This window comes from Oryzias melastigma, linkage group LG14 (assembly GCF_002922805.2).
Source record: "Oryzias melastigma strain HK-1 linkage group LG14, ASM292280v2, whole genome shotgun sequence".
NCBI lineage: Eukaryota > Metazoa > Chordata > Actinopteri > Beloniformes > Adrianichthyidae > Oryzias > Oryzias melastigma.
In genome coordinates this window covers 18,910,879-18,937,603 of record NC_050525.1, presented here as the reverse complement: position 1 = coordinate 18,937,603, position 26,725 = coordinate 18,910,879, and the positions used below count along the sequence as shown (strand labels likewise).

General features: G+C 36.2%; 2 protein-coding genes across 4 annotated transcripts; one reads left to right on the top strand and one right to left on the bottom strand.

Moving 5' to 3' along the window:
• Window positions 1–1,926: 1,926 nt before the first annotated feature.
• On the bottom strand, window positions 1,927–14,526 carry tmigd1 (transmembrane and immunoglobulin domain containing 1). Of its 3 annotated transcripts, XM_036215235.1 has the most exons (8): window positions 14,429–14,526; window positions 6,659–6,876; window positions 5,284–5,332; window positions 4,897–4,979; window positions 4,533–4,820; window positions 2,741–3,028; window positions 2,556–2,659; window positions 1,927–2,464 (listed from the first exon to the last, which is right to left on the bottom strand). In XM_036215235.1, exons 4-8 carry the CDS (start codon window positions 4,955–4,957, stop codon window positions 2,450–2,452), a joined length of 756 nt encoding a protein of 251 aa, XP_036071128.1. In that variant the 5' UTR covers window positions 4,958–4,979; window positions 5,284–5,332; window positions 6,659–6,876; window positions 14,429–14,526; the 3' UTR covers window positions 1,927–2,449. The 3 variants fall into 3 exon arrangements, with proteins under 3 accessions (XP_036071128.1, XP_024121637.1, XP_036071127.1); XM_024265869.2 differs by lacking the exon at window positions 14,429–14,526 and having other exon boundaries at window positions 6,659–7,698; XM_036215234.1 differs by lacking the exons at window positions 6,659–6,876; window positions 14,429–14,526 and having other exon boundaries at window positions 5,284–6,609.
• Window positions 9,383–26,402, top strand: LOC112142459 (multidrug and toxin extrusion protein 1). The gene is made up of 17 exons (XM_024265866.2): window positions 9,383–9,939; window positions 10,129–10,230; window positions 12,516–12,584; window positions 12,688–12,836; window positions 13,104–13,146; window positions 13,418–13,462; window positions 15,659–15,756; window positions 19,723–19,820; window positions 20,060–20,173; window positions 21,483–21,550; window positions 21,636–21,744; window positions 21,857–21,932; window positions 22,015–22,084; window positions 22,232–22,364; window positions 22,480–22,574; window positions 24,148–24,249; window positions 24,358–26,402. The coding sequence occupies exons 1-17, from the start codon at window positions 9,727–9,729 to the stop codon at window positions 24,724–24,726; spliced, it is 1,953 nt and encodes a 650-aa protein (XP_024121634.1). The 5' UTR covers window positions 9,383–9,726; the 3' UTR covers window positions 24,727–26,402.
• Window positions 26,403–26,725: the final 323 nt, after the last annotated feature.

Genomic DNA, 26,725 nt, shown 5'->3' with positions numbered 1-26,725 from the left:
ATCGCTGAATGTCACTGTAAAATAAACTGATGTGCAGTGAAGAGGCCAGCAGATGTCACTGCAAACCTATTTGTGAAATCCCAGCAACAGTTTGGTATGATCCCAGACAAACAAGTCACTGTTTTTCAACTTCAGCCCACTCGTTTCCTCATTTTTAACACAGACTCCTTTACATGTGGGATCTTAGATGCTTCAGTTATTCAATACTTCCTTCTATTAAAGTGTTTTCCAGCATGTAATTACAAGTTGCCCACAACACTATAAAGATATGTGTGTGATTCAAAAGCCATTAAAAAGATAGTGTAGTACACAATAAATCAAGACTGATTGCAATCTTTCAACAAAATTGTGAGATTTCTTTATTTTGTCAACTTTGACAAGAATCTATTCTATTTAGAATTGGTAGACAATGGGTGCAACTTGTGGGGGTCTCCCATTCTGAGACACTGTTTAATGAATCTATACATATTTCCCTTAAACCAGTTAGTTAAAGTTTAAAAATTGGCCTTAGAGTAATGGTTAGTGCTCTTGCCTCACAGTGAGAAGACTCTAATCTGAATCCCTGCTGTACAGAGTTTAGATGTTCTCCTTCTGCATATGTGGGTTCTTTCCAGCACGTCCTCAAGCAGACTAAAACATGCTTCATAGGTTAAGTGATGAGTTTAAAAAGGTGAGTTGTTGTCTCCGTGTTGCTTTGTGATGCCAGGGTTCCTTCGTCCTTCAGTAGCTGGATAGGCTCCAGCAACCCTGTTACACCCAATCAGCCCTTCAAGCGAGTTTAGAGAATTGATGGATTAGCACCAAAGTACAATTCTTACATTTTGGTTGCACACAAAGGATCTGAGACTCTAGAGAAGGTCAGGAACAGCCTGGTGTCCAGAGTCAGGATGAAATAGCGTAAGGGAAAGGGTTTTCTTTGGTCCCCTTTTTAATATAAAAATGTTTGATACTGATTGCTAATCAAAACATAATAATTTTAAACTGTGATTTAAATGTTGCCATCTTTGTTTTTTTATGCTTTTACTTAGTTTTTCGGACAGAAATGTGTTAAACAAACAGTCCTTGCCTTGCCTGTGGTGCATCGTGAGCTTTGAACAACATTCACATTATATTTATAGAAAATCAATGCAGACTTTTGCTTCAAGAACAAAGAGCTGTTTCTAAGAAGCATCCAATTTTTTATCTCTGACTTGATGAGCCAAATCTTAAAAGAATAAAAGTGTTTTTTTCTTACATAACAAAACCCCTCCTTAGGAAACCGATGTCTCCTTTAAATAGTATTTTAGCTCATCTACTGAAGCCATCGTCATGCCTGAGACTAATTTGTCCTCTTAGACTTGCACCATTTTATGTGAACTTGTTAAAAGATTTTTCTTTTATTGGAAAGAACATAAAAATCAAGACCTTGACCCTCACAACCTCACGGTCTGTTCCTTTTAACTGCATAAAAAGTCAATGTATAACATGATTTTAACAAGCTTAACTATGTTGTTGAGTCAGGAGTTAAAGTTCACTGCAGATGGTCAAACCAGGGATCAAAATAGAGATTTTGATTGGGAATGTTTACACATTTGTTGTATTGAACTTACTGCAAAGATGCTTCTTTTTATTTTGAATTTCAAACTTTGACAGGTAGCCATTTCAGATCTTAACTTTACCAAAAAATTATGAAGTTACATGAGAATCAATGTACTTTTCTTAATCCGTCAAACTCTACCAAACATGGAGGGACTGCATTTCACATCTGTGAGGTCAGGAATGATTTAAAAATAGAAAATGAAGAACTAAACTGTCAGAATTTAGCTGACCATGTTAGTGTTTTGGATACAAATATATTTCACATTTCTACACATTCCAGTACAAAACTTAAAAGTTAAAAAACACAGATATCTAAAAATTGACCAAAAAGGAAAATTCCTCACCAACGAGTGTTATTGTGACTTTTATTTTTTCCTAAGTATGTTTACAACAATTGAAATGCCTTAAAATGTACATTTATACAATAAAAGATCAGCTGAGTTTCCATACATCTGTCACATTGTCAATATAAATCAATAATCCAACCAATTAATCAATCAAACAAAAGAGAGTGCTTCACATTGTCAAGAAAAACCTTTGAAAGTTACCATTTAGCATCAACTGAAATATTATTTTAGTCTCGGTTTAACCAAGATGATAAAATCACCTGGAAATAAAGTCAAATTATTTTTTTGTTTCTGAGAGTTTTTTGTTTGTATACATTCTGAGTGAAACTTTTAGCTCCAGTCACTTTCATATTTATGCTAATGCTTCAATGCTGCAACTTTACAAGCTCAAAAATCATTTCTTTAAATAAGTAAAATATAGAAAATGAATTAAATAATAAAGCTCCATAAACAGATAATTACAGGTTTCTATACAGAATCGAGTGGTGAGGTCATCGCGTCCTGCCTCATGGGGGGTAAATCTTTTATTTCTTGCAACACTGTTAATAGAAAAAAATGAAACGTTAGATGATGCAGATTTAAACAATTTTATTTATTTATTTTTGCATGTGAGTCAGCTTTATGTGTTACCTTTACTATTTTCCTCCACCGTGAGACTACGGCGAGAATTGAAGTCACAAAGACGACCACGACTCCGGCTATCAAAGGCACCAACGGAAACTTTATGGTCCTGTCTGCAGAGGACGGTGGTGGAGGGGAAGATCATCATGTGTAAAGTATAAAGAGGTTGTGGACATCGGATGCTGTGAACTTACCTGTCACATTGACATAAAAGGTCTTAGTTTTGTTTGGAAACGCGGAGGAGGAGGCATTGCACTGATAGACTCCATCATGCAAACTCTGCTCCACGTTGTTGACCTGCAGCCTGCTGGTCCGGCCATCATTGGTTACAGTGAAACCACCTGCTATTAGATCTACCGTGCTCTCATTCAGTGTCCACGTCACGTATGTGATCAGTGGATTGGCCTTCATGTCACACACTAGGACCAGGTCTTCCTGTTCTTCTATGGTAATGTTCTCGGATCCAGAGAGCTGTGGAGGATCTGTGGAAGATCAAAGAATAGATGAATGCACCCCAAACGTCTTCTCTAGAATTCAAATTCAAAAAACTTTATTGAAATAGCAACGAATAATAAAAAACAATAAAAAAATTAGAAAACAGTTTTGAGTAAATTATTGTTGCAGTTGTTGAGTGCACACCAAATTAAATCAAACCAGAAAACGAGACCTTATTGAGCATTTTATTCACGTCTTAAGGTTTCCTTCAAATGTTTTTATTTCTCATTACTCTGTAACTTCTCTAGAGTTAAAAAAATATTAATCCTCATGAGTAAGTTTAAGTTTTATTAATTTATATGGTGACTTAAAATGACCTCAGTCAAACAAGGTGCCTTACATTAAAAGCTAAAAAATAAATAAAAAAACAAAATCTAAAAACAACAGCTAATATGTTAAAACTATTAGAGATAAAAACCATCAACAAGTTGGAATTAATATCAGAAAAATAATTAAAAAAAGAAAAGAAAAGAAAAAAAAGGAACAGAGTTTAGCATAATTTTTTGTTGCAGTTCAGGTCATACCAAATAAATCAAACTAGAAAAGAACTCATTAAGTATTTTATGTACATCTTTCGGTCCCCCCCAAACGTTATCATTTACTGTTCTTCTATAACTCCTCTAGAATTCAAATTCAAAACCGTTATTGATCTCTATTAGTAAAATAGGAACGACTTACAGAAAAATAGTTCAAAAAAAATAAAAAATATATATTTTTTAATGTCTTTGGGTTTCCCCCCAAATGTTATAATTTCTCATTATTTCATGAGTTCAAAAAAAAAAAAAAACGTTATTCATTTTCATGAGTAAAATAGAAATGATTAACAGAAAAAGAATACAAATAATTTTTAAAAGTTAAGCGTAATTTATTGTTGCAGGGGAGTTCATATCAACTAAAATCAAACCAGAAAACAAGAGCTCATCAAGTCTCCCCACAAACGTTATTATTTCTCGTTATTCCACGACTCCTCTAGAATTCAAATTCAAAAACTGTATTAATCTCTATGGGTAAAATAGGAATGACTAACAGAAAAAGAGTAAAAAAAAAAAAAAGTTTTCCATGATTTCTTGTTGCAGTGGAGTGGATACCAAGTCAAACCAAACAAGAGCCCATTGAGTATTTGATGCACGTCTTTAGGTTTCCCATCTGTCTAACACACAAAGACAGCTCTTGAATGGAGTCCCTCTGTTAAAAGGCTGCTTTCCTCTGATTGGCTAACCCACTGACAGCCTGCTGAGGGTCAGCACCCGTTTGAACTGTTCTGGCTGCACTGGTGATTAAACTTGTGATGTGATGGAGAATTTTGTGGCTGTTTTTGCATAATGTACACACAAAAAAAATGCAGATGTAAAAAAATAACCGGTAAACACAAAAAACTGCTGAAGTTTATATACATCACTGGGGCAGTTTGTTTCTTCTTACCTTTACCTTTTTCAAACTTTAACACAAATTTTTAAAAATATCAATAGAAAGGTTGATAAATAGACTCACATAAGACTTCCAGGGTGACTGAGGCTGAATCTGTTGAGTTTTTTGCCAAAGAGCAGGTGAAAGTGGCTGCATGATCTTCAGGGATGACGGGTGTGATGCACAGAGCGCTGCCGGTTTTCTTGTTTTGGTCATTCAGGCTGACTGCCGCGCCGTTCCTCTGCCACTTCAGCTCCTCTTCCTTCAGATTGATGTCAGGAATCTCACAAATTAGCGACACCGTATCGTCAGGACTTGCCCGAATGAAACCCTCAGCATTGACTGGTGGAGTGGACTTGATCATTACACCGTCTGGAAACAAGTGAAGGAGGTTGACCTCTCAAAGACATACTTGAAAACAAGAAAAGAGGAACGGATAACCTCTTACCGCATGTTTGGGATGCAAGGAGAAGCAAAAGATGCAGAGGAACTCTAAAAAAGTACTTCATCTTAGCCTTTTTTTGAATAAACCTTCATAAAAAGAAAGAATCACAAGTTAATAAAACCTAAATATTAGGAATAAATGTTGATTTTAGAGATAAATTTACATTTTTTTAGTTGCTGGTGAGATTACATAAAAAATAAATCTGCCTGGTTGCTTTTATTTTGGATTGACTAATTTCTGACAGGGAAATAATATAAAAAAACAAAAGCCATTTTTCCAAAATTAAAAAATAAGTGATTTTTTTGCAAAAAAAAATCTTTGGGGCAATCAAAGCAAAAGAATTGACTGAAATCATGAAATAACTATCTTCAGTAATTTGTTGAAACTCACCTGCAGCATCCGTCCCCTCGCTTCTCTCTTTTCTCCTCCTCTCTGCTCTCTGTGTGAATACGAGCGTCTGAAGGGTAGCCTAATATCTTCAGTATCTCTTATATTCCTCTAAGGACGCATTCAGAACCTCCCTCCTTTTAATTAGGCTTCTCATAATCTCAACATTTTTGTTCCTGTCAACGCCCTTTCGGTCTCTCCACTCTAGATCTTTTATTTCCTTTTTTGAAATGGTTATTTTTTTATTATCCTCGTCTTAAAGTTTGCAAACACAAGAAACCTTTTATAGGCAATAAACATCACAGTGGTCCTAAAACTCATTGGGTGGGGACGTGCAGAAACACGTTTGGCACACGGCGGAAAATTCTCACATGTGTGTGAATTGAAAACACTTTAAAACAGGCTCATAAAGCAATCTAGTCATACTTTCATTATCCATAAATATTTAAGATGAAACTATTTTTTAAAGCTTTTAAATGTCTATTTCATTATAAGAGTTAAAGCTATTTATGCACATTTTTATGGAAAAAATTATGCAAAACATGCTTTAGTTTTGTATCTTTTTGCCAATATTACTCAAGATTCCGTGACTCTAAACAGGTAGAGAGGAGGGAGTGTATTTTCTATTCATTTTTTGACGCCAATAATTTTATTTGGAACAACATCTTTGCCTGAGTTTAATACAAGAGTGAATAAATGTGTAGCCATGCCAACATACCTGTTCTTCCATGATTTTAAGAGTGGACTGCAGCAAACCTAAATCACTTGAGCACAGCAAGACAACACTTTCCTGCTGCTGAAGAACAGAGTCAGCCCCAGTCACAGCTAATCATTAATCATTAATTTGCTTATGTTACTTTATAGACCAGCCATTTTCTTTTTTTTCTTTTTTAAACAGAAAAACTAATGCTTTATGTCAAAACTTTTATTAAAAAAAAGAGTGCATGTATTCTTATAGAAACTATAATAAAGCTTTTTTAAGTACTGGAAGTAGTGACGGTTAGACATCAACTTGCTTCAGGAAAATATCTGTGCACATTTTTGTCTTGAATCTGTTGTTTTATTTAGACCCTTTCTGGCGAAAGTATATTGTAAGTGACGTATACTTTTATAGAGCTTTACAGCCTTCTTACCAGAAACGACATAGAACAAGTATTAGGTTCCGTTGTAAACAAACAGCGTTGCAGCTTTGAGTGAGATGATCCTCTGAGAGTGCTTTTTATTATTATTTATAATATTTTTAAGTGAATGTCAGGCCATAATTTTCTAAATCTATGTGGTCAGTATCTTATTCTTGGCCGCACTGACCCACAGGGTTAGAGTTACACATTTAGCCTTCACATGCACCACGATCGGATCAACAATTGGTACAACCCACCTATCTCGATTTTGATGAGTCTGATTGGGTCAGAGTATTCCAAATGGCATGTTTACATGACACAGACCCCAGCGGCAGCAGCGTTCCAACCCACTCACTGGCTGAGGAGGTCCCCAGACCCGGCGGCAGCGACCAGAGGGCGCCGAACCGAACTGAAGAGCAGCGAGAATTGAACATTGAGGGGAACCCGGCGACTGGAGAAGCGTCAGCAATGAGGTCTAAGAAACAAGGTACAGTTACTGAAGAAGAAATAGTGGACTTTAAAAAGTCTCTGAACTTCTTGTCTGCTGAAATAGCAAACATATCAAAGCAGCAAAAACTTACTCTGAACTCAATAGATGAAATCAAAGAATTAAAAAAATATGCACTGAAAACAACAGAAAAATATCCCTCTTAGAAGCTCGAACCGATGACTTGGAGTAATACCAACTGATAATAGTTAGTAGTCTGGAGATTAAGCCTCAGTCTTATGCTAAAGCAGTCAACTCTGATGAAGTTCCCACTGAACCTGACCTGGACTCATTTAATGCTGATCAGGTGTTTATTCTGGCTACTTGTGTCCATGTAAACACAGCTGATGATGGTGCCTAACCTGTAACCACCAGGGGCAATGTGGGGTTCAGTGTCTTCCCCAAGAACACGCAATGATTGGATGTTCTGATCAGGGTTCAACTGCTCGACTTCTGCATCCTAGACGCACAGTATATATCTATGATCTTAATTCAATTTTTGTGGAGTGGTCTGTGTAGCGGTCAAAACCGTCCCTTCACAGTTAGGAAGCATTGGTGTGAATGCTGGGTATTCTAGGGTGGTCTGAATGCTCTTCTCGAACGTGCATGGCTTTTGTCAGAGCACTCAATTTTCCTCCAAAACACCAAAAATAGGGTGGCGCAGTGGTTAGTGCTCTCGTCTCACGTTGAGAAGGTTCGAATCCCGGCTGGGAACTTTCTGTTGTTGAGTATGTATGTTCTGCCAGTGCATGTGTGGGTTTTCTCCAGGCACTCCGGCTTCCTCCAACAGTCCAAAAATATGGTTCATTGGTTCAATATACTGTAGGTTCATTGGTTACTCTAAAGCAGGGATAGGCAACTGGACGAGGCCTTGGATATCTGGAAATCATGCAGACACAGACCTCAGACCTGTGTGAGTATGTGTGCCCTACAACAGGGCGTACCCCACCTTTGCCCAACAGCAGCCAGGACAAGCACCAGTGACCCTAAAAAGAGATGTAGCAGCTTAAGAAAATTGATTTATGAACACCAAAAATAGGTTCTGCCTTATTTGTGTGGCTCCCCATTAACACATTTGTGTGATAGACTTCTAATCTGTCTAAGATGTATGCCGCCATCATCTGGTGGGAAAAATTCTGCGACTCGAGGAATAGACCACAGGTCTAAAACTCCAAGTCTTGAGGGCTGGTGTCCTACATGTTTCCAACAAAACTGCTATTGAAGTTCCTTAATGGCCAAACACACCTGATCAGGCAGGATTTCATAAAAACCAAGCAGGATGCCGGAGTCTAAGACCTCTGTTTATACAGTGGATGATCCAGTTTTTGTTTGACATCTTTATTGAAACATAGGTTAGGTCTGTAATATCTAACTTAAACTTTTAAAGGTAATCTGTAATTTAAGGTTAGGATTAGTCATTGATAAATGTTCCAACCAGAGTATCTGTTCTGTTTTTACTTGTGCATTTTCAAAAGCGTTGCCTGGTCTCTCCAGTAGGGTGAGGCATTGACCATCATGAGAACATTGTTTTTCCTACAGTTAGAAGTTAACCAGAACTAGAATGACACATTACAGATCGTGCTCTGTGACTGAATGTGTTGCTAGGCACTTATATAACAGTAGGAAGCATACACAACATACAAATGGATTGTGGTGGTATTTCTGTGAAATTAGAACGCATATTCACTTCCAACAGAACTTTTTAAGCCTCTTTTTAAAAAAATGTTGGTGCACTTAAACATGTGTTTCAATTGTGAGGATTTTTTTAGTCACTCATAGCCCTTGTGACAATACACTCTACTTCCTTTAGCTTAGTCGTTTCTGATGGGGGCAGAGCAGACGGACCTCATGGTTCAACTGTATTCAGCTGTCCTGATTTTATGGGTGAACTAACCTTTTTTTGACAACTTTAATGAATTACGAGGAGAACAGGTGGCCACACCCACTGTTTAAGAAATGATTATAGCTACATTCATCAAAGATCGAAGGTCAACCTCCTCTCAAACACGTGTAGACAAAGAACGGCACCTTTAAGTTTGGTTGCACAACCATCTCAAGTAATCTACACACATACACACAGATCTGGTCTGAGGCATAAACTCCTACACTCATGTATCGCTGGGTGCTGAAAGAGGGATGCCTCAAAAACTCTTGTGTGCATTTGAAGATCAGTGAATTAAAACTGTTGATCTGTTAGTATTAGGCCAAGTTACCTGTAAGAGTTCCTGACCAAATGCTTAAGCCCCAAAGCCTTTCCAGGAATAAAAAGACCGTATTTGGGGCTCATGTGACCATGTTTGTTTAGGTAGAAATTGCATAGAACCCAGTGATAAAGTCAATGGTCAAAGTACGCTCTGTCCCAGATAAGATCTGCCGCTAATAAACGCGTACACATGCAATCGAGAACATCATTGGACCCAGTAAGTTGAAGCCTGTAGAGTTTGTGCACATGATGCAAAGAAGCATTCTTCATCAGATTAATACTGAGCCTGGAAAAGTCACGGGCCAGCATCGAAGCCCGGGCTCACAAACATTGTTTTTTCAGCTCAAATGGAAGCTGTTTCCTGTTTGACTCATCTTTTAAGAGTGAGGAACGGGGTAGCCGGTGGTTGATTGACTTATTTCCCAATTCCTTTCTCTTTTGTGGTTTGGGAATTTTCCGAACACAGCACAATCAATATATTTAAAGAAGTGCGTGCGTTGCGTTTTTAAATCCAGGCCGGCCCGACTGCCCCTTTTACCCTTGCACTACGTCCCTCACTCCCTCCTTACCCCCCTCCCCCTTTCTGGTTTTCTGCAGCTTTTCTTTCTCCTCTGTCTTTCCACCCCTCTGACTGAATGGAGAAGTTGGGTTCTCCAGAACCCGGACACCCCGTGCAGGGTGCTGGGCCTGTTGCTGGAGTTTCTGTTGCCAAAATGGAAGGAGCTTCGGGGGAAGAAGTGGTTACAGGAGCCAAATCCAAACTCTTGGAGTGTGCATGTTTGAAACGCTGGTTACCACCGATCTACAGGGAAGAACTTTACCATATTTTACGACTTGCAGGCCCACTGGTGAGTGCTGAGAATTGCAATGTCATGGTAAAATATAATAAGTGCATGGTTGGTGTAGTTATTTGTAAAGTGTGTGCAAAGAAATAAAACTCAGAGCATCAATCATTGTTTTCCGGAAGTTTTGCTTTGATGTCTAACTGTAAAGGACGATTCTTGAACTTTAACCTTGTCAAATCTCTGTTTTTGCAGCTGCTGTCTCGGATTCTGAATATCTCCGTGCCGTTTGTTATCACCATTTTCTGTGGTCAAATGGGCAATGTAGAACTGGCTGGATATGCACTTGCCTCTGTGGTATGACAACACTTAATATGCTGAAGTTTTTACAAGTTATACTTCATCTGCATATGTGTGAGAACTGTTTGCAGTATATTTTTAATGTACTCCTACATATTATTTACAAGTAAAGCCTTTTGAAAAGCATCTTGGGCAAAGTTCTCTCATATCTATTTGGCATCTTGACTCAAATTCTTAGAGTGCACTGCTTCCGTTCATCCACGTGAATGATGTTCAAAGTTCCTAAAACTCTCTGCAATTTTTTGAATCATTTTCTTTTAAAAAATTTTTTTTTTATTAAAGACTTTAAAGTGCCAGAACAATGGAACTACCAGACATTATTATAACCAGCGTTGCTTATATGTTAAATTTCCACATTTGTGTTGTTGCATCTTTTTGCCCTCTTCTTCTTCAGAGCAAAATAGGTTCAATCTCAAGGTGATATCCTGGTAAAAAAGAAGTTTAATAATGATAATATTTTATAAATCTAAATGGTCATTTGAACTCACACTGAAAAATTCTAGTCCATTTGAAAATGAGTAACTCAGTTCTCTTGCAAGTGAACCCTGGTGTGATTCATTATAGTTGAGACAGACTATCAAGCAGACCAAAGAGTAGAAGTAATCCAAGAAAAATGAACTATTTATGGAAACACAACAAGGCTGCAGTGAAACAACTGGCCTTTGAGTGAAAGTTCTCTGGCTCCGAAACCCTGTTTTAATCAGAGAAATGCTCCTCTGTGCGAAGATGCAACATTTGATGATGTCTAAAAAGGTTTTATTAAATGAATTACACTGGCTTTTTTTTTTTTTACTAGAGATGTCCCAATTAGATTTTTGGGGGTCAGATCCAAGTCATTTGATATTGAGCATCTGCTGATAATAAGTCCCGATCTGAGACTCCTGTAACACATTTAAAAATGAACACGTTTAATAAACAGATCCAGGTTTTTTTCTTATTTTTATTTTATTGACCTTATTTTTGTGATTTAACACTCAAACAGAGAGCTTTTGTGAAGAAGCTTTAAGAATCAAATAAAAATAGTGTAACTTTTACCAAGTGAAAATAGTTAAGTGTTATCTACTAAAAATAGGTGATAACTTGTTGTAACGTGGAGAAAGTTTTGTGACCGTAATTTTAGTATTTTCAGAAATATTGAACATTTTTGATCATCCATATCTCAGTTTAAAATTCTTTAAAATGAACTATTATTTACTTTTAATGTCATCGTTGTAGTATAAATATGAATATGATTTATGAATATTCATGATTAGCTGATATCAATGGAACCATTTATTGGTATGCTTGTTTCTTTTTTGGAGAATATGGGATTCTTTAACCTCTTAAGACCCATCCACATGTGTGGACATGCCATTTTAGGTTTTATTACCACAGGATTTTATTCTGCTTGCAAACTGAAATAAAAGGATTGAGACTCAAGGGGTTACATCACCTTCTGTCGTCTAGCATTAAAAGAAACACTAAACCAATCTTTTTTCTATTAAAATACATGTGCAGGTTGTTGTTTGCATTAACCCAATAGAGACACCTGCTGTCAGCTCGAAACATTCTTAAAAAGAGTTCTTGATCTCGGAAGGATAGCTTAGATTTGCTTAGCCTAGTTGAACTGTTCCTGTGCGCCTCCGGATCAAAATAGACATGCAGACTTCTAATTGAATATTTATCTGGAATAAAGAGCTTGAATTATAAAGCATCCGCCATATTAAGAATAAAACAAATGTCCGATCCCCGATCAGGGTACAACATCCTATTTCCATCGAGTCTGCAACCAAATTGGGGCCGATCTCAGATCACGTGATCTGATTGGGACATCACTTCATTGTCCCCAACATTATAGGCAAATCAATGTTACAACACAGTTTGTATTGGCTTCAGTTTTCCTGTTAGTACATTGTCAATGACATATTTTATTTAAAAGATACAAATAAAATGAATGAATTAGAACATTTTCTTCTATGATTTTGGTGTGAAATTGAACCTTATTTATCAAACGCTAAGAAAGCTGTAAAGATCATTTTTAGAGTACAAAAGTATTTTAAGGAAAAAAAAAACACGAAATTGGCATTAACCTGAAGATCAAAAATGTTTTAGTTCATTCAAAGTCCAATCACTTCATTTAGCTGATCTCAGCTTTGCTTGTGAGTCTATGAGCTGAGTCAATCAACAGCTTATATGCTGATAACAATACATGTAATTAAAAAAATAAAATAAAATGCATTCAATCTAGTCTTTTCACTACAAATTTTATAACTTATTTTCTGTTTTTGTTCTTCACTTTTCAGACGTTAAACGTGACCACAAATGCAACAGGCCACGGCCTGGCTTTGGCTTGTGATACACTCATTTCTCAGGTGAACAAACTATTCAACATTATCGCCTCTAAATACGCAAACATATGAAAGTCAGAAGAGTTTGACAAAGAGTCATCCCACTTCTTTAAATTGTGTTTTGCAGACATATGGCAGTAAGAATATGAAGCGAGTCGGAGTAATACTTCAAAGGAGTTCCCTCATCATGCTGCTGTTCTGTCTGCCTTGTTGGGCTCTTCTGATTAACGCTGAGAACTTACTGCTCCTCATAAGGCAAAACGCAGATGTGGCCAGGTAAACTTTAAAAGTTTAGAAAAGAAAAGTTTAAAAAGGTTCTTTCTTTATCTTTATCGCCACAGTTGGAATTGTTATCAGTGGAGTTAAGATTTGCATTATCTCGAATGTTCAGTTCACACTGTACATTTACTGTGTTGACTGATTGAATGACTGAACATGCAGATTTTCAGCACTTCAGCAGACGGTGTTACAGTTAAGCAGATATGTTTTTATTTCTCTTTTATATAGCTAATTATTAACATTTCTTAATTCTCTGTCTTACAGAATCGCTCAGCTCTATATTATGATATTTCTGCCAGCTGTCCCAGTAAGTGCCAAATAATGAACTAGACTTGTTTTTGCTGTCAAATCCAAATAAATAGTGATGGTAGATTTTAGTTTTACATCATTTATCCCCGTAATGCCTGTTGTATCAAACATGCGACAAACCAAATTAGCAATAAAATTACCTACATGCAGCATTTGCTTAAAAGCTAAAACACAAGCAATTTTTTTTTTCATATCTTAAGGGGTTAAAATCTTTAAAAAAAATCCTTGTAATCTCAGCGATCTGCCTAATCTATTCAAATCTGTTACAGGCCATGTTCCTGCACCACCTCCAGGTTTCTTATCTACAAAACCAGGTAAGTTCACAGGTGTCAACTACAGTTCCGGTAATTATGATAAAAGAACAAGTGCTGTATATAGTAAAATATCAAAGTAACTTGCTTCTCTCTAGTCACACTGGAACAATATGAATATATATATTTTTTTATGTAGCTAATAACTATCATGGTTTTCTAAAAATAGAAAGGAGAATTGTATGTGTGTTGGTGGCGTCGGCCATTTTGTTACAGGCGGTCGTTAATTTGGACATTTATGCGCAAAATTTTTTATTGTTCTAAACTGAATATTAGCATTTTTACAGAGACTGACTTACTTAACACAAGGCAAAGGTAACAACTGCCTGGAGCCTCCAGTACTTTGGGGGCCAGTGTTGAACACTTAATAATAATAATGTATAAAATAATGTACACATCTATTAATATTTAACACTGTCATAAAAAATGAAATGGCATAAAACTGTTCATGTGAAAGTGTTTTTGTCCACCCCCGTCTCTCTGCAGCAATGGACTATTCCATTAAAGCCATCAGAGAGACTCTTTGAAAACAACAAATCAGTGCATTCAGAAAATTCCAGTCTTTGTTCTGATTAAAGATAAAGTATATAAAATACATTTGTTTAATATTTAAAAGGGATTTCAGTTTTTTAATGTTAATCAAATACTTTTAAATCTTTACATTTATGCAGTCTAAAAGTGAACTGTTGAAGTAGTTTTTCCTACAGATGTTTTACTCAAAGGAAAGAAAAAAAAAGATTTAAACAATCGCTACCAGGGCTAGGCTCACAAAATCGACTTGAATCAATTTAAGCTGAACAGATCAATAAAATATAGATTCATAAAAATATAAATCGATTTAGCACATAAAGCTAAAGTCAGCTAGCTTGATGCTAATGTTGAATGGAATTTCCCATAGAATGGCTAATGCTAACACTCGGTCGACCTAAACATACATTGCTAACTAAATTAACATCTTTATTTACTCACAGGCATGAAGTTTCCAAACTCTTTTAAGGAAATATTTTTAAAGTAACCATTTTTGGTCTAAAACAGTATTTTGCTAATGCTTTCTTCTTGTTCTGTAAAAAGGTGCACTGCTAAAGCGCGATCGCCACCTAGTGGCCAAACTTAAACGCTCTCCAGGAGAAAGAGAACAATGTTTACAACGTAAATATGAACATTTTTGTTAGAACTTCTCCTTTTGAGAAACCATGTAACACTGTATGATATTAACAATCTCATTATTTCACTAATAAACTTTACAGTATGTGAACTTTAAGATTATTATAACTATATTCAAAACAAACAGTAGATTATTAATGTATTTCTAAACAAATGTGTATAAATGTGTAAACTCAAAATTGAATTGAATTGAAGGATTTTAAATAAAAAATATTGTCGGGGGGTACTTTAATGAAACTGGCTGCTCCTGCTGAGTGAATCGCGATCAGTGTGAGCACAACATAAGCATCCATGAACAGGACTGATTCTAATAAACGAGTTTACATAGGGCAGATGTGTGGCTGTTTCCACAGCAGCACTATACCCTGCTGTGGAAACGATGAACTGGATCTTCTCTGCTGCTCCGAAACAGTTAAACCCTTTATTTGCTTTTAAGAAGGAGTCTTTATAGAAGCGAAGTGACGAAATTTAAGGGTTAATCTTGAGGATATTTTGCTGCTCATCCGAGTAGTTCTTCAGTTTCATCTGCTGATGGAAGTAATCAGTCCTTCATTCTCACATTCTTTTTTTGCCAAAACTCTGAAGTAGTCAGTCCATAAAAAAACTCATAATTCCCCATCAGCAAAGAGTGCGATTTGGGCTGAATTAAGATGTTTTCATGCAATCATTTAAAAGAAAAATGGTCAAACACAAACTCCACAAATTGTATTTGTAAAACCTTTATCCCACAAAGATACTTCTTAATCCCGTTTTCTTTATTTTGTTAACATTTTAGTTTAGTTCTGCCAATTTTAGAGCAAGATGTTGCATAAACACTTGCTTTCAAATAAAATTCTAAGAGGCAGTGCTACAGTTAATTGTCTTGCATGTCTTGCATAATAATGAGTCACTGAGAAGTTCTGTGAAATCTTCCAGGATACTTTTTAAGTTGACTGTGTACATTTTGGTAAATTTCTGTTGGCAAGCCTAAGTTGCTTCTTTTTTTCCTTTCTGATTACAAACGCTTTAGGAGAAATTATCTTTTTTTTTCTTCAGGGAATTACTCTACCTCAGATGTACACTGCAGGAGTCACAAATGTCTTCAACCTGGGAGCCAACTACCTTTTAATCTCTGTCCTTGGCTTGGGTGTCGTGTAAGTCGCTTCTCCTGCATTTACACATTTTATTGATTTTCCATAGAACTTTACATTGAAAACACACCAAAAACATGCAATCTTTTTAATATATCAAAGTTTAAGCTTAAATCTTAAATAATCTTAAAAAATGTGACTGCCGCCTCCTGATTACATATGCTGCCACACGGCCACCTGCCAAATTTGCAGAAAAATTGTACATTTAGGTCGCTGTGCGGTGCCAAATTAGGATATATGACCATTTGTTACTTTTCATTAGGATGCAAAGACTTGTTTTAAGACAAGTACGTCCAAAGTCCGGCGACCTGCGGGTTCTTGTCATAAAATCAGTAACATGTGGCAACAAGCACTTTCTAAGAATTGTCATTCTTCATTGTTTGGCTAAATTACATAATAATGTATAATATATAATAGTATTTGTTCAAACCGCTGGGGTTTGTACTTCTGAAAAAGATTTGTGCTAACTTCCTGCTAACATGATGTAGAAGTGTACGGAGAGCATTTAATTGTGAAAAATGTGTATATTTCATATAAACCTAAATTGAATGTCAACGAAAGTTTATTTTTTATTTTAATTTCTGGTCTTCAAACATGATTTTCACAGTAATTTAGGTAAAATGTACTCTAGAGATATTTCTGTTTTAAATGAAGAAATGAAATATATCCCATTTTAATAAAAACAATTTGTATTTATTGTTATTCAAGTTCAAAGACTGCAGGCCGAATACTTGGCCACATTTTCACCTCTCTAAATCTGGGCTTCTTTGCAAAACATCTTACATTAAACAAATATTAAAAAGATGTTTTCGGTAACACTTTAGATGAGGTGCTACAAAACACTCGCTAAATGTTACAAAGACAGTTAATACATTTGTTAAGCAATGTATTAATATGGCCTCTGAGGACAATGGTCTCTCTTTAGATGTTAATGAGTTTTACTATGTATGTTAATAAACATTATTTGCCTTATTGTGGCTATAAAAGTCATCCAAGAAACATATTAATTATGTTTGTTCATTTTTTATTAGAGTTTGTCAAGGAATATTATTATAAAGTATGACCTTTTTTAACTTACACAATATATTTAAGCAGAAGTTTTCTTTGTCAATGTGTTGAATTAACTGATTTAATTGATTTGGGGAAAATGGAAAGTTTTTTCAGACGTTTAAAAGTAAACATACATTTACATATTATTCATAAGAAAAATTATCTTTAGATATGTGATTCTAGCCTTACTCTAAGATTATTATACAAATAAGGATAGTATGGCCATTTTTCTGTTTTGCCCGATTCTGAATTTTTCAAACCTTTAAATTTTCTTTTTGTATTTTTTAACCCTTGATTTTCAAAGAGCAAAATGCTTTATGCTTTGAAATATTATTTGAAAAATTCAGAATGAAAATTCAAAGGTTTAAAAAATAAAAATTGATGGAACATAAACACTTTAATAGGATAGTAGAACTGCTAGCACTTAAATAAGATGTATTTGGGAGAAAGTTTTGGAGGAAAAAATGCATATTCTTAGACCAATTAATAAAGTAATATACCTAAACATGAGTACTTTTGTCTGACTTCTGTTTAGTCTTAAAAGGGCAGAACATCACAATTTACATTCATAAATTTGGCAAATAGAAATTCTGTTAGTTGTGCAAGCTGAATTGTTTCACTAATAAGAGAAAAACGTTTTGTATTTTATATTTTTATTGTTTTAGGAAGAACTTTTTCCAGACTTATTTCTGCATGTTGCATAAACTTCAACTAATCCAACATCCGAAGCTGAGAAACACTTCAGTCCAAAGAGGAGAGATGTTTCGCTTGTTCATCTATCCCAAAAAAAAGTATTTCTTCAAACTGAGAACAGACTGCTCTGGGATTTGTTGTTTTAAAAATGCGTTTAGAAAGCGAGGCAGCACGGGGCAGAGAGAGGACCGCGACGAGGGCTGATCTCGCTCCAGCTGGACAAACATTTCATCCATCAGGGTGTCAAAAAGTCAGGCCTCTCTAATCGGGGGGGCTGCCTCTTACCTCACCCTTCTGTCCTGTAGTTTGTAGATTAAAGCTGATGTTGAAGCAGACTCTCAGGGGCTCTGAAGCAGGGGTGTAGGACAAATGGATTTGGCGACATATCGCGATATTTCCTTTGACAATGCTTGTATCGATTTAAAATGCTGGCAAGATGATATTTAATAGATTATTTATGAGCGTTCTTTAGCGTCTTACTTTTGTTTTCCACCTAGTCCCCCAACTAGTTGGCAGCACACTGAGCCTCTGAATTAACTACTAAATGTACTAAATATTCATGGGATATCATTTAATATTAAATACTAATTTTCAAAAATGTAACCTTATACCTACTATTTAGCAGTAGTCTAACGTTTTTGGATAATTTGTTATCTATTAAGGTATTTATAGGCTAATTTAGAGTTTAGCTTCTATTTTAGCATCCGGCTAACGTTTTTGACAATAAGGTTAAATGCTAGAGATGACATGCAGAATTTTTACTATTGTCCAAGACACGTAAAGAGCGGTGCCATATTGGAGTGGTATAAAAACAAGGAGACATCCATGAAACAACCATAAAATGCTTCATTTTGGTCTGATTTTAAAAGGGAAAAAACTCAGATCACCAGAAAATAATTCCCAGGTCATGGTAATAATGTTATGGTATTAAGTTCAACAAATGAACCACATTCTCGGAAGTGACTGTGAAGGCTCTCTGGATTTGTTTCACTCATAGCTGCAGGCAAACAAGTGATAACATCGCCCCCTGAAGGCCAAAAGTATATTACAACCATAGAGTTTTGGAGCACCATAGAGAATCAATGGGAAACAGTAAGAAGTTTTATGAAACACTCCAGACATGACTTAGTGGGCCAAAAGATAACCTTTGGAGGGCCAAATTTAAACATAAACTGTTAGACGCCTTGGTCCGTGTTTATAAACAGGTTGGTGGTAGCCAGTGTCACCGCAGACCGCTAGCTCCCATTCTGTATTGGTTAGTCCCCGCCCGGTCTATCTACGGAGATTTTATTATGATAATTTGGAGTTTAGCTAATATTTTAGCAACATGCTAACGTTTTGGGATAATTTGCTCTCTACTGAGGTTTTCATAAGCTAATTTAGAGTTTAGCTTCTATTTTAGCAACGGGCTAAAATTTTTGACTAATTTAGTTTTACTGAGGAATTTTAGGATATTTTGGAGTTTAGCTAGTATTAAAGGAACAAGGTAGCTTTTTTGACTAATTTGGCATCTACTAAGGTTTTTTGGGCTAATTTGGAGTTTAGCTCATATTTAAGTAACACACTAAATATTTTTACAAAATTGGCATTTATTAGCGATTTTACTACAAATTTTTCAGAAATTTAGGTCAACTTCAGCGCTCGTTCATAGTTTTTTTTTTATTAATTTTCCATTCTTTTAGCAAATTTACTTTTCTGCAAATAGTTTTGGATTTTCAGCAAATCTCTTCAGCAATTACAGTAAATTGTCTCACCATTTTCAGCAAAAAGCTTCAGCATCTTCAGCGACTATTTTCAGCAAAGAGCAAGACACCTGCATTATCGCAGGTAATGCAACTTTTCTAGTTTTTCACTTGGGATTGGTACCAAACTGAAATTCTGGGCCACATTGCTGCCAGTATCATATAAAAAAGCAGACTGAGATGCTTAATAGCGGGTTCAGATAAGAACAAGTGAAGCAATCCAGCTGTGCAGCGGGTCTTGCATGGAGCTCCAGCTTAAAAAAAATAATAAAAAATTGTTCTGGTATAGTCTCACGATACATCATACATCGTGATACACATCGTATCGTGAGACATGTATTGCAATATGTATTGTATTGCCAGAGTTTTGCCAATACACTCCCCTACTCTAAAGTGTTCTTTATGCCTTCTCAATCAACACTTCTTAACTTTTTTTAAATCTACAAATCCATGATTAAATGAAACCGTTTTGTTGTGTTTGCAGAGGATCAGCGGTTGCTAACAGCCTTTCTCAGATTGTCTCCTGTCTGCTGCTGTTTGGTTACATCAAATGGAAGAAGCTTCATGAGAAGACATGGGGAGGTGAGGCCATCACACATGTATTTTTGGCATGAACTTAAACTCATAAAGTAATTTACTACTTTCCTCAAAGGCCTAAGGTGCTTTACAGTCACAGTCCCTTTTGCCCACACACATCCACATTCACACACTGATGGCAGCTCCACAAAAAGGTTGAATTTTTTAAGAAATAAATCTGGATCAGAATTACATCTTCATGCTGTGCAGCATTAAAAACACATTCTGTCTTAAATTCTCTTCAGGCTGGACCACCGACTGTCTGCAGGACTGGGGTTCCTACATGAAGCTGGCCACCCCCAGCGCTCTCATGATGTGCCTTGAATGGTGGATGTGGGAGATCGGAGGATTCCTTGCAGGTCAGTTGCACAATGTGCACACTTTTGTTTTTCTATCACTTTAAGGTAATTGACATTTTTTTCACTGTAAACAAAACAAACCAAAAAAAAAATCAAACTGGTTATTTTTTTAAAAATATATCATTCCTGAACATAATAGTGTTCTTTTGGTTAGAGTAACATTTGTTTGTTTGGACACTATGCTTAGGAGATGGAACAACACTATGTGGAGTTTTGTGTACTTAAATTAAGTCAACGTTGGTTTTCTTGCTTTTAGTGGATCTTAAAAATGTTAGGTAACAGTTTGGCTCCACTGCCACCACTTTGATTCCATTAACTACAGGGATAATGCTCTCTAGTGTTCAGTGTTGGGAAAGACATTTCACAATCAGAGGACAATGTGTGTCAAGTTATGTAAAATGCTTTCTACACGTGTGTTTGTTTACCTGTCAGTCTCGTGGAAATATGATGAAATAAAATTAAAAAAAGAAATAAAACACTAATATTATTAGAGATTAATTCAACTTAACATAAAAACAGCACTCCAGTGTCCACATATTTATGTTTTATTTTTCAAAATACTTTTCTACTACATTTATTAACCCTACATCTGCACCGGGTTAAAACTGATTTTATGGAATAACTTGTAAAATTTTAATTTTTAACTTTTTTCAACTTGTTTTTGTGTGACTTTCAGCAAAAAAAACAGAGCAGGTTGAACATTTTACTGTACACACTCTCATTTGGACTCCTGATCATCATTGCGTTATAAAAATTCCCTTTTTGATGAATTAACCTAAACATATTTCTCAATAAAAGACCCACTGGTTTAAAAAAAATGTTTCTTGTTTTTTTCATATGTTCTCTTGATTTTTTTTTTATTTTAAGGTTGTTTTAAGGTTGTTTTTAGGTTTTAAAAAAATTATGCTTACACCTGCCCCCCTGAGTGTTTCTTTATTCAAATCGTTGTGAATCAGGAGGAGATAAAAAAGGACTGTTTAAAAAAAAGAGTAAATTTGTGACAAATAAAATATAAAGTACAAAATGTAAAAATACATTCTTTCTGCTCTGAGCTTCCACCAGCATTGAGGGGAAGAGGGGTGGGGTTGCTTCGCCACAGCAATTCCACTCACAAATTTCTAATGAACTCCTGCCGCTCTGCCGAAACTATGACCTAGAAAATGACAGGTTTTTTGATTTTGGGTAAAAACAGCATAATCGTAATTAAAAGACCACTGGGAACACTTTTAAAATAGATTAAAAGATGATTGGAGTGGGACTTGATGGGCTACGAGACATGCTGATGGGCTTTATTTTTTTTCCAATCCAGGTACTCTTGGTGAGAAGGATCTTGCTGCCCTGCATTTGTTGTTTGAAATAGGAGCTTTTGCATACATGGTATGAGACACCATCATTAAATAAAAAACATTCCTACTCCAGTTATAGTAATAAAGATGAACTGACCCCATCAGGACTTGTGTAGTTCCCTCTAGGTATCAGTGCAGCAGTGTGCGTCCGAGTTGGAAACGCTTTAGGGGCTGGAAACACCAACAGAGCCCTTGTCGCCTGCAAGTTGGCCCTCGTTTTGGGAGGTACATGCAAAATAAATATACCTGTTTTTGTATTTCTAAACACCTGTAGCATTGCTAAAATGATTGTTCATAACATCAAAAACTTGTCAGGTGATACGTGTCTTTACTGCAGGAGCCATTGCTGCAGTCCAGGGGGTTGTCATGGGTTGCTGTAGGTCGGTTACTGGTAAAATCTTCACCTCTGATATGTGAGTTTTACATCAGTATGCCTTCATAGCTGCCCATTGTCCAAGCATCTCTGTTTTTGACGCCTTTTTTCTCTCTCCACAGTGGTATTTTGGAGATTGTGTCGCACAATCTTTCAGTCTTTATATTTCTTCAGGTCTTTGACTCAGTTCTGGTAGGTCACAAATTCCAAAACTACCCAAAATGCATTTAACTCAAATTAGAAAGCTATGCACAATCGGACAGAAGAAAAAAATGATTAATATACTGCCCCTGAATTCTGTTTTTTTGCTTTTTTGTGTGTATTTGTGGCTCCCTTTAGTGCGTCTGCACAGGGATTCTCATAGGATCAGGCTTGCAGAAAATTGTTGCCATGACCAACTTGGTTTCTTACTACTGCATTGGGCTGCCAGTCGGAGCTGGCTTGATGTTTGGTGCTAATATGAGGATATTAGGTAATGCATTCATCATCTCAAGGCTTTGTGTAGAACAGCGTGAATATTGGTTGATTTTCTGAAGCCCTGTTGGAGTCACAGCTGATTTACCTGCATTTTTGTGCTTTTCTGTCAGGCTTGTGGGTGGGTCTCTCAACCTGTGTGTTTATTTCGATGTGTTTCTTCCTGGTTTTGATCTTCAAACTGAACTGGAAAAAAATCACCCGCAAGGTAAGGTGCTACTGAGAAAGATCCAAAAACAAAAACACTATTAAGTTTCCAGAATTGGAGATGTGGATAATATTTTTTTCTTAGCTGTTCCTCATCTGATGTCACTTTTGTATGGTATGATTGTTCTTCTGTTTTTATTTTGCCACAATTTCATAATGTAAGCATGTAGAATCTCTGCCATCTTGCATATTAACCTGATGTAAACTCTTAAAGTTTCCCTTTAAACATGTTTTGATCAATTTTAAAGCATTCCCAGTGGTCTTTTATTAGTCAAAACATGTCTTTTTAATCGTTTTAATAGTCATAGTTTCTTCAGAGGAGCAGTAGTGGAGCATTAGTAGCAGGTTGTGTGCTGGACTGGTGGTGTGAAGCAACCCCACCCCCACTTCCAGTTACCCATCTCCCAAACTAACATACCGGTGCAACAAAAATCAATATTGGAGCTGTCCCGCCGTACAGGTTTGAGCCAAATGCCATCTCAGATGAGAAAAAACAAAGACTTGCATGGATCTAGTCATCTGCAAGAATGGAGTGTGAAGTTTTGCGGCCCATCAACCAAATTTTCTACATCACAATTACAATTTCAAAAAGGGAAACATTGGATGAATTAGCAAGATTTCTGTAATTTGTTACATTTAAAATGATAAGTTTTCATTCAATTACAATATTGAGTTGGTGGTTTCTTAAACTCAAACAATTTAATTTGATAAAAGAAAGGGCCATGAAATGATTTAAAAAAAATTGACGAATTAATCACAAACCTGGAAAAAATTAATCATGATTAATCGCTATAATTTTTTTTTGTCTCAGTATTTGTCGACCACTTATTACCTTTGAATAATCACAATATGAAATCACACACCAAACTCTACATTTAGAACATTGTTTTTTTTTATTAATGTTGTCAAATGACTGCAAAAAACTCATTAATCATGATTAATCACAATGTTTTACCATCCAAAATGCATTTGTACAATATGGCACCGGACAATGGATCAAATAGTCTGCTTTTTGTGAAAAAGTGATCTAAACCACAAAAATACCAAAAATAAAGTACTAAAAACTGATTAGATATAATTTTTTTTGTAAGTGACCATAGTATAAGCTTGATAATACCCGATGAAATGTTTTAACGCACGCAGTGGAAGCCTGAACCGCTGCATTAAAGCGAAAGACTGTTTCTTCAAATAATTTGCGTTAAAACATATTTTTTCAATTTCTTCAATTAATTATTTTTGATTAATTGCGTGCGATAATGCGTTGATGTTCACAGCCCTAATAAAAGCCTATATTTTTAAGTATACTGTAACAAATTACAGAGCTTTTCTTAATTGATTCATTTTTTTCACTATTTTTTAAACAGCATTTTTTTCATCTTATGAAGAAATACTCAGAAATGCAACTTAATTGTTATTAATGGATGTCCTGTACAATCAGAAACATGCCAGAAGAACATGTAAAAACACCCAAAACACAATTTTTATGGGAATGAGTCTTTACAGACTTCTATTTTTTAATATTGTAAAGTTTAGCAAAAAATGAAATACCTTTTTTTTTTGTAATGTATTTTTAGGCGCAGCTGCGAGCTGGAAAAACTGCGGTTTTGACGGCAATGTGTCCTGCCAGTCCAGTGAATGAAGTGATGCTGCAGGACATCGCTGACATCCCAGACATAGTAAGTGTGTTTGGCTTTAGGGCCTTTTCTTGATGACTTATTAATTAAGTAGGGTGACAGTTGGGCCATTCACACATTTACTAATGTCTTCATCTTTGCACCCCCAAGGCCCAGTTGAACAGTGAGCCAGCTCCCAAAACAGATGGCTACGGACCTGTCAGCACCCAGGATCAGGGTGTGACGGCGGGTCATGAAACTGAGGAAAACAACACCCATGCTGGAGGGACGGAGAAGGATGCTGAGCAGAACAAATCTGCGTCAAGCACAAAATCTGAGAAGCGGCTCCCGATCTCAGAGCTGATCAAGCGCAGGGGATTGACGTTATTGAGTTTAGCTCTTATTTTGGTCATAGGGGTTGCTGTCCATATTGCTGTTCCTGCACCTATACCAAGTGTCAGCACCAATTTTACCCTAAACTGGGGCAACGGCTCCACTCCTACCCCTCTGACTTCACTGAACCTAACCTCATCCTACTGAGCTAGTGGAGCGCAGACATCCACAATGTTCTCACGAACGCTAAATTCAAATGTTAAACTCTTTGTAAGAAGCCTCACCGGCTGTTCTGTTGTGGAGATGAAGACGTGAAATGCTCTAAGCAACGTCGTCTGGCACGAACTCTGCCGAGAAGAACAAACGTCTTACAAAGAACGTGTGGTTCAACGTGAGATACATCGTAGAGTCTACAGTTTGCAAATCCTTCTCTGGGGACATCATCTGTTTTCCCAGCTTTTGACAACCAATATTGTGCGTTGGATTGTGCATCTTCTAGAGTCAAGTTCCAGTTCCTCTGCAGAAGCAAAAGAGACGGAGTGAGCCTGCCTTATGTGGTCCAACCAATAGCATTTCTGGAGCAAGGAGCTGTTCAGCACAGCTTGACCTACTTTACAAACTTAACAGTGACAATAGAAAACAAGAAACTGGACCAAAACAAAATGTCTGACGTGTATAGCATGACCTTTTTATTACTGTAGTCAACGAAAATGCTTGTTAATACGGAATAGTGTGTGTATAAATTGAATTTTAAATACATTTATGTATTAAATTTGATCAATTCTTTGGGTTTCTAGAGTTTAAAAACTGCTGGTAGAAGTCTTTATTTTTTTTTACCAAAATTTAAATCTATCTTCTATTGGGATTTCCGTGGTTTCTATTCGAAACTGCATTTTTTTTCAATGTTTTGCATCCATTCTGTTGTAGTATTTGTGCAGATCTGCAACCTGAGAGTCGAGTCTTTGACCCCTCCTCTGTAGCTCGTTGGTGGTTAAAATATTTTTAATTTTAAAAAGTAGCTGAATTTTTCAGACTAATAAGGTTGAAGTAGCAGCTGGGTGGCTCAGCTGGCTTGTTGTAGGACTGCCATGCAGGACCCCAGAGTGGGCAATGTGCTCCATTCAGTGTAGTCAGGCAAGATCCTCCATGCTACAGCCCATATGTGGCGACAAGGGGGTTCAGGTCTGTGCCGGTCAGTAAACACAACCAGATTAGTCTTAAAGTACATCAGATATAAGGAGGACTGTCTATTAAATAAATTCAATGATGAGTGTTCCTTATAGTCAAAGACATGTGGTAAGAGCTAATTAATTAGCTCAAATTTCATTTTTTATGTGCCAATTTTCTGGCTGATAAAATAAGCTGTGCCTAGTTTTTCATTTTTTAATCCGTGTTGACATGACACTACCATTTCTATATTTGCTGTATTGAGAGGATCCCATGCGGTCTTTTATTTTGAAAGGAAGTCATGTAAACCTTTTGTCAAATGTAATTCTACTACATATTTAGAAATAAAAATGTTTTATTCGTGTAAAAGTTTATTTATATTTATCATAAAAGTAACGATAACAAAAATAAATATTTTTTTAATTTAGTTTTATTTCATTTTTAGGCTCCTTTTGGGTTGTTGTCATTGAGAAATTGACCTGAATGGCTCTTTAAGTGTTGAAGGTTGCAGACCCCTGGTGTAGATCTTTAAGCTAAACAACTGTTTTCGAATCTGTAATTTTCTGATCAATATTTTAACCATAATGTACCAACTAACTGGTTCACCAGCACTGGATGTACGTAGAATATTGTTTTTAATGTAAAATTATGCAGTAAAATGATATTTGAGATGTCTAAAAACAAAACAAAAATTAAATGTGCTTGTGTATAATTTTTAACATTTTTTTTGTGAACTTACAACCACACATACTGAAATCAGCACTAACAGCTAGAAATAAGGGACTTTTATCACACTGCATGGAGACACAATCAAGAAGTGAACATGAGACTCCCTTAGTTACTACAGGACCTCACAGCTCTTTATCATACAATATGAAAAGAAAATCTTTACACTTGTCACTTGTTAGCGATGCCACAGCATGTTACTGATTGCAGTCCCTGGAAGTGAGCCAGCTGAGATTGCGGTCTCTGTGAGGAGCCGACGACAGTTGATGAGCAAGATGTTTCCACGTATGAGTCAAGCCTGATTTACATGTTG

What these genes read in the sequence shown, in the direction of transcription:
- tmigd1 (XM_036215235.1), bottom strand. Translation starts at nt 4,957, where the DNA reads ATGAAGTACTTTTTTAGAGTTCCTCTGCATCTTTTGCTTCTCCTTGCA. An exon ending in AGTCACCCTGGAAGTCTTAT is followed by an intron (nt 3,029 to 4,532) that starts GTGAGTCTATTT and finishes GATCTTCCACAG; the next exon opens with ATCCTCCACAGCTCTCTGGA. An exon ending in CTTTTATGTCAATGTGACAG is followed by an intron (nt 2,660 to 2,740) that starts GTAAGTTCACAG and finishes CGTCCTCTGCAG; the next exon opens with ACAGGACCATAAAGTTTCCG.
- LOC112142459 (XM_024265866.2), top strand. Translation starts at nt 9,727, where the DNA reads ATGGAGAAGTTGGGTTCTCCAGAACCCGGACACCCCGTGCAGGGTGCT. An exon ending in AGGTCTTTGACTCAGTTCTG is followed by an intron (nt 22,085 to 22,231) that starts GTAGGTCACAAA and finishes GGCTCCCTTTAG; the next exon opens with TGCGTCTGCACAGGGATTCT. An exon ending in TGCTAATATGAGGATATTAG is followed by an intron (nt 22,365 to 22,479) that starts GTAATGCATTCA and finishes CTTTTCTGTCAG; the next exon opens with GCTTGTGGGTGGGTCTCTCA.